Source organism: Helianthus annuus, chromosome 6, assembly GCF_002127325.2.
Source record: "Helianthus annuus cultivar XRQ/B chromosome 6, HanXRQr2.0-SUNRISE, whole genome shotgun sequence".
NCBI lineage: Eukaryota > Viridiplantae > Streptophyta > Magnoliopsida > Asterales > Asteraceae > Helianthus > Helianthus annuus.
The window spans coordinates 3030640-3038479 of record NC_035438.2 but is presented as its reverse complement, the minus strand read 5'-3'; the positions used below and the strand labels follow the sequence as shown (position 1 = coordinate 3038479).

The window sequence follows — 7840 nt, the reverse complement described above, 5'->3', positions numbered from 1 at the left end:
TGAAACAATTATTTGATTAGGGTACAACCACTTAAGGACAATTTACAACCATACATGCATACAAAACAAATTGGAATTGATAAGGTAACGAAACCATTATTATTTGATTAAGGTATAACCACCTTGATTAAGATACAACCATTTAAACACAACTTACAACAAAAGATGCACACAAATGTTTCAAATTAATAGTTTATAAGTATAAATGGCATAAGACTAAGAACCCATTCACTACTACAGAAATAGGCATTTGCTACGGCCAAATCCGTAGCAAATCCGTAGCAAACACCCCTTTTGCTACGAATTTGCTACGGATTTGATTCGTAGCTACAAGTCCCGTCGCGAATTTATTTGCTACGAACTTTAGCTACGAAAATTATGTTTGCGACGAATTTAGCTACAAAAAATGTCATCGGTATTTTAGCCACGAATTTGCTATGAAGAAGGTTGCTACGAAATTTTGCTATGGGTTTTTAGCTACGGATGTTTTTAGCTACGGAAACTTTTAGCAACGATTGTTTTTAGCTACGGATACGTGTAGCTACGGAAAATTTTAGCTACGGATGTTTTTAGCTACGGAGTAGTTTTGCTACGAATGGGTTGGCTATGATAATTTGCAATGTTTTTGCTACAAAATTAACTACGAACTTGCTACGACTTTGGCCACGAATTTTGCTACGAGTTTAACTACATAAATTTTCTACAGTTTGTGCAAATCCATTGAAAAATTTTGTTTCAAATTTTTTGTTTCAAATTTTTTATGATTTTTTTTTATGATTTTTGTTACGAATATAGCTACAGATTTTGAAAGCTTTTAGCTACAAATTTGTAAGGTTTTTTTTGCTAAGGATTTAACAATTGATATCAAGAAACTTTAAAATTTTATTATTTTTTTCATTATTTTTCATTCAATCATTATACTCAAATCTTTAATAAATATAAAAAACCAACATGACTTGATATACAAACCAATAAAATTAAAATACCAACTTATTCAAATAACACAATAAAATCCAAACTACACAAAAACCATACACCTAATTTTCAACATTAAAGAACATTTTGTGACGGATTATCTGAGAACAATTCTAGTCTCCCTTTCATTTACGTGTATAAACAAACTTTCTTCAATTTTCCGGTCATAGCATATTTCTCTACTTGTTGTCTTCTTCCGGTCCAACTTCAAGGCACCTCAAACTAATAAATGAACATTAACTAGCTTTACATCAAATTACCAAAATCCAGTTACATAAACCAAACAAAACCTAACCCAACAAACCAATCTCCTCTAAGCGCTAGTAAACTTGGTAACAGCCTTAGTACCCTCGGAAACAGCATGTTTGGCCAATTCACCGTAGTGCGACAGTTCCAGAACAATAACGATGAGGCTTCTTCACTCCTCCGGTTGTTGGAGCAGATTTCCTAGCAGCCTAAACAAATCGTCACAAAAAAAACAATCATAAACGACGAACAGTTTTGTAACAAAATCAAAACGAAAACTGTAAAAAACGTCGAAAGAATCAAATACCTTGGTCGCGAGTTGCTTCCTTTGAGCCTTTCCACCGGTGGACTTACGAGCGGTCTACTTCGTACAAGCCGTTGCGAATCAAAGTAACAAATCTTAAAGAAGAAAATCGACCAATTTTGAACTGTTGATGAACGATTAAAGAAGAAAATGCATAATAATCTTACTGGAAAATGTGAGAATAGATGGATTTGGGAACTAGGGTTTCAGATTGCGAAAAGGCTAATCAGGTAAATAATGCCTGGTTATATATATACGTGGAAGTTGAGTTCGCAAAAGGCTTTTGAGTGAGAAATAGTGGATCCGTGTGCTTTATTCTGATTGGTGGAGATTAAAATGAAGGGTTTTGATTATTTGGAAGGAGGTGACTCGGATCGGGAGTTTGTGTTTGTTTTGACTCAGTGGCTTTGTGTTTCTTTTGGGTGTAAAAACAAATGGCTAAGATCATAAAAAAAATTAGAATCTGTTAACATTAAATTAAAAGTATAATCAGAAACAAAATCATCTAACCAACATGAATCCAATGTGCTACTTAGGCTATGTGTTATGGGGGCATGGTTGAAGGTTTGGGTGAGAAAAAAGTGTTGTCATGTAGGCGACACATAAGACCGTGGGGTATGGTGGGACTTGGGTTTGGGCATTTGTTGATACGTGGAATGGGGCCCCCGAATGGGACACCCCCCCCACTACCGCCTAGTTACGTGTCCTTGGGGTATGGCGGGGCGTGGGTTGGACTTGGGTTGGGTGCACCGCGTGGCAATTATTCAAAAAAAAATTACAAAAAATTTATAAAAATCACATAACATTTATAAAAAAAAAACCTACAACTTCATTAAAATTTTAAAAATTACATAATCCTAAAAATTACATAATTTCCTAAAAATTACCTAATTTCTAAAAATTACAAAATAACAAACCTAGAGCGTTAAATAAATTTTAAAAAGGTCGATCTTGTCGAATGCCTTTCGCTCCTTGCCTCGAAACTCTATGTTCGCCACCGCCACCCGGTCCTCGTGGCTTAACTCGCCGCTCGGAACGGCTTCGTAGTAAGCCTTGAAACAGTCGAGCTTGGGCCGTAGCTCGCGCCATTTATGTTGGCACGCGTTGAGGTTGTGGCGGTCGTTACCGACGTTATGTCGGTAGGTTGCGAATGCTTCCGGCCAATATTTTGTTTGGCCCGGTGGCCGCCCCTTCATAGCGTCAACGACGCTTGTGACCAGAGCCAGTTCTTCCTCGTGGGTCCAGGATCGATGCCATGTTCTTCGGCTTGGGGTAGCGGGGGATAGCGATGGTGGTCGCTTGGGCGTTTTCCCCAACCCACGCCCAAACCCCCGCCCCATACCCCATAGTCTAAGCACACTTTTTTCTCACTTAAAAATGACCTGAAAGAGTGTATGGTAAGGGCTTGGTTAGGTGTTGATTGATGATTAAGTAATCATTATTTACTTGTTATTATTTTTATTATTTATTATGTTAGTTTATATATTAACAAATGTAATTTAATATTATTGGGTAAATTCCAACCGTCGATCCCGTATTGTTCGTATGAGTCGAACTCTAATGAGGCTCGATAATCACCTCTTTAATTCATAATTTTTAAAAATTTGAAGTTCAAGAATATTAAAAGTTTGAGAAGAGAATACTATTTTGAAGTGATTGGATTTAAATTATAACATGTAAGGTGTTTATAAGTGTTAAAATTAGTTTAATTTTATTTTTTTAATCGGTTTACAACAGGTTATATCCACAAATGAAACCATATTTTTTATAAAGTTTCCCACAAGTTTTTTTTTTTTTTTTTTTTTTTTTTGACTTTTCTTGCACCACGCCGTTAGTGGCCCACCGGGCAGAGCCCAATGCCCCAACTCGCGCTGCTGTGTAATGGTAAGAAGATGGCGTTGTTTGCTGATGTGGAGCAAATGGCGCCATGATAACACGTGGTTTTATGATGGTATTACCACTCACGCCCCGCAACGGGGGGTTAACACTAGTTATATATGTAAATGAACTAGTTTTATGTCCTGCCCGTATTACGGGCCGTAGACCGAATATTTCTCTACCAATTAAAACAAAACACTATCATAGCTTTGCTAGATAAAAAAACTAAAACAATGGCAAAGCTATAATTTTTAGCTGGGGCAAAACTGAAATTTGTCAAAACAATGAGCCAGTGCAAGGGAGTTGCCAGACACAAATATAAATTATATCGAGTCAACCAATTAAAATAAAACACAACCATAGTTTTGCTAAAAAACTAAAACGATGGGAATGCCGTAATTTCGAACTGGGGGCAAAATCATAATTTTTAACTGGGGTAAAATCACAGTGGCAAGAATGTAAATTAGAATTAGGGGCAAAATCTTAATTTTGAAAAGGGGGAAAATCGCAATTTTAAATTGTACGTAAAATCGTAACTTGTCTGGGCCAATGTGGGAGTGACGAGTAGCTGCTTGGCACTGTTCCCCTTCATGGTCTTCGTAGTACTAGTTTATGCCCCGCCCACGTTGCGGGTGCTCGGCCAAATATTTCTCTACCAATTAAAACAAAACACTATCATAGTTTTGCAAATAATATTAAAACATTATAGAAAGCGTTATAGAAATAAAATTAGTGCAAATAATATGAAAACATTATAGAAATCAATTACTAAATGTTCTAATATATTTAACTAGAGATGAGTTCGGTGTCAACTGGTACTGAAAATCCCAAGAATGGGCACCGGTACCGAAAATACCTGGTATCGTACCGGTATTTGAGTGGTAAAACCGATAAATACCGGTACCGTACCAAACCGGTATCAAAAACGTCAAAAGCCAGTACCAAATATATTCGGTACCGGTACCCAACACCATTTGCTCATCCCTATGCTTAACTTGGTACGTATTATTTGTATGAGATAGCTATATTAAATGTATTTATGTTTACATCAGTCCGTGTAAAATTGACCTTTTTTTAACTATTTTTAAGTAATTAATATTTTTGCTTTTGATTTTTCTATAGTATATATTATTAATTATTTTTTAATATTTCTTTTGTCCATTTTTTCTTATGGATTTTTTACGCGTCTTTTTTATTGTTTTTTAAATATTTATTTTGTTAGTTTGCTATGGATTTTGCTACCACTATTATTAATTAATTTTAATTGTTTTTTTTTGTTTTTGCAACGTATGTTGCTATGGATATTAGTAAATTATTTTTGGAATATTTTCTTTTTCTTATTTAGCAATGAATTTTTCTATGGATTTGCTACCGATTTTGCTACGTTAGTTTTTAAAAATTTTTCTAGATTTTGCTACCAATTTCTCTGCCGACTCTATTTACTTACCGATTTTGCTACCATTCTTATTAAACCTCAGTTAGTTAGTTTTTAAATATTTATTTTTATGATTTAGCTATGGACTTTGCTACCCATTTTACTAAGTTTTTTATTAAATTTATTTTCACAATTTTGCTATCGATTTTGCTACAAATTTTATTTTACTTTTTTTAGTTTATTTCTTAATACTTATTTTCATGGTTTTGCTACGGATTTTGCTACCGGTTTTGCTACATTATATGATTTATATTAATTTCATCAATTTTGCTACGAATTTGCTATGAGTTTTGCTATGAAATTCATTTGCTACGGAAGTTCGTAGCTAATCCGTAGCTAATTCGTAGCAAATGAGCTCGTAGCTAATCCGTAGCAAACTCGTAGCAAAATTTGCCACCATTTTTTCTCGTAGCAAAATTTCATAGCAAATGCCTCTTTTTGTAGTAGTGATTGTATATATCATCCCATACTATGCTAAATACTATTATACAACTTTTAAAGCAAACAATACAACAAATGCACAACATTGTTAAAAATTGATAGTATATAAATATTGTGTTAGTTCTATATTTAAAATGAAAAATATAATATAATAAACAAATGTTCCAGCTAATACACTGCAGGACTATATATATAATCCATCACAATCCTAACTTGCACACAAAAAACCCTAGACATGTCACCTATACAACACTCGGCGCCCACGAACTCCCCACGGTTTATCTTGTATCAATTCACACATACCACTTTCGTATAAATCTTTACCCCATTTACTCATATCCAACACACCTTTTTTTCCTTCTTTCCTATTTCGACACTTTCTCTTTTTCACCACTCATATATACATATTTTCCCCATATATACATATATATAGACATGTCCAACCCTCCTCCACCCCCACCCCCTCCTCCTCCTCCGCCTCCGCCCCGAAAAAATCCTGTTATTAAAGTCCAGTTACCGCCAAAACCGATAGGTATGAGCCCATCTTCGTCATCGGCGGGCTCTCCAAACCGACGTAGCCCCGCGGCTTCGGGAAAACATCCGGTTTATCGTGGAATACGATGTCGTAGTGGAAAGTGGGTGTCGGAGATACGGGAGCCGCGTAAAAGCAAGCGTATATGGCTCGGGACGTACCCGTCCCCCGAGATGGCGGCTGCGGCGTATGATGTGGCGGCTTTGGCACTCAAAGGAAGTGATGCGGTGTTGAACTTTCCAGATTATGTTGGGACGTACCCCGTGCCGGCTTTGCCAGAGCCGGCTTTTATTAGGAGCGCGGCTAGTGCTGCAGCCGAGCTGATGAGGCCCAGCTCGGCTGTGGCGGATAGTAACTTGTTGGATTCACCTGGTGATCAGCCTCTGGCGTCTGAGAATGAGTTCATGGATGAAGAAGCTATTTTTGGTATGCCGAATTTGTTGGCGGATATGGCGGAAGGAATGCTGATGACTCCACCCCGACAGCCGGGCACGGATGACTTTTCGCCTAATGATGCTTCGGATTGTGACAATTTGTGGAACTACTAGGTTTCGTTTTCAGTGGCTAAACCAGAACTTCTTTATCGGGTTATCATACAACTCTCTTTTTTACCTTTGGTCCAACTCATCTTTTTTCTAGAAAAATATCAGATTTTTATATATAAAAATCTGACAAATTCCCATGACCGAGGTACTCACTTTTAGCGGATTGTCTTGACCCTCTTCTGGTTCCGCCCTTGTTTCAGTTCCGTTCAAAAATAAAAAAATATATATATAAATAAAGTTTATGGTGAAGGTGAAAAATGAAAAGAGACGTGAGAAATGAACAATATGCATGGGTCTCATTCTGTATATACTTATGGGTTGAAGATCGAGCTGCCGGCCGATTGGGTTAAAACTTAAAAGCATGAGCCCACATGTTATAAGTTGCGTCTACATCATAATAAATAGGTTGAACCCTAGAGTACGTAAAGTCTGTTGGTTGTTGAGCTTCAATTCAATATATACCATCCCATTTTTATGTTTAATTAAGTTGAAACAATGATATATATAAGCATTTTTACGCTTAGTTAATCATCATATTAACAACATTAAGATTAAGAGATCATGCATTTACCATTTTCATGTTTTATTAAGTTGAAACAATGATACATGTATATATTGAAAGTATAAAATACGATATTCCTTAACGTATGCGAATACGATATGAATACGCACGTTAACTGAAAACCCTAATCGTGCATGTTGAAAAACTATAATCACGTATGTTGAAAATCATAACCATGCATGATTGAAAGTATAAAATACAATATTTCTTAACGTATGGGCATACGATATGAATTATGCACGTTATAGAACTGAAACCCCTAATCATCGTGATGTCTGTCACCTTTAATTATTATCGATCACCTTAACGTATGGGCATACGATATGAATTACGTACGTTATAAAACTCAAAACCCTAATCGCGTATGTTGAAAAACCATAATCATGTATGTTGAAAATCATAACCATGCGTGATTATGCTTTTTTTATAAGTATAATATCTTAATCATCTTTAATTATTATCGATCATACAGATTTGTTTTGATGATTAATATGTTTTTGGTATTGGAAATAGAGTTAGATTCGTATATTTAAATTCACTTTTTACAATTACTGAAACGTGAAATATTATAATGTTTTTATTGCATGTTATATGGGTCATATCGTATGCTCGTACGTTAAGAAATACGGTACGTTAACCTCCCTAAATATATAAACATTTTCACTCTTAATTAATTATCGTATTCTGAAAATTAAGTTCGAGTGATCATATGCATGCAAACTCTTTTGGGTGGGATTTCAATGGTGAGTTTCTTTTCTTTTTTTTTTTCTTTTTTTGTTCTTCATTCAATGGATTGGAACTAAAACATTTGAATAGAAAATTCATATAATCATTAAACATATTGGAAAGTTGACAACAAATGACAATCTTTTTTCCGTTTTTGAATATTGTTGGGGCCGGTTGTAGGCCATTAATTGATCAA

General features: G+C 35.5%; 1 protein-coding gene and 1 long non-coding RNA gene across 2 annotated transcripts; one reads left to right on the top strand and one right to left on the bottom strand.

Moving 5' to 3' along the window:
* Nucleotides 1-933: 933 nt before the first annotated feature.
* LOC110864369 lies at nt 934-1762 on the bottom strand. Its single transcript, XR_002549811.2, has 2 exons — nt 1529-1762; nt 934-1430 (listed from the first exon to the last, which is right to left on the bottom strand). It is a non-coding gene; the product is annotated as an uncharacterized LOC110864369 (long non-coding RNA).
* A 3768-nt stretch (nt 1763-5530) lies between these two features.
* LOC110864368 (ethylene-responsive transcription factor ERF027) lies at nt 5531-6838 on the top strand. Its single transcript, XM_022113414.2, has one exon. The coding sequence runs from the start codon at nt 5715-5717 to the stop codon at nt 6357-6359; it is 645 nt and encodes a 214-aa protein (XP_021969106.1). The 5' UTR covers nt 5531-5714; the 3' UTR covers nt 6360-6838.
* Nucleotides 6839-7840: the final 1002 nt, after the last annotated feature.

Excerpts from the sequence above, each read along its gene's own strand:
- LOC110864368 (XM_022113414.2), top strand. The coding sequence starts at position 5,715 with ATGTCCAACCCTCCTCCACCCCCACCCCCTCCTCCTCCTCCGCCTCCG.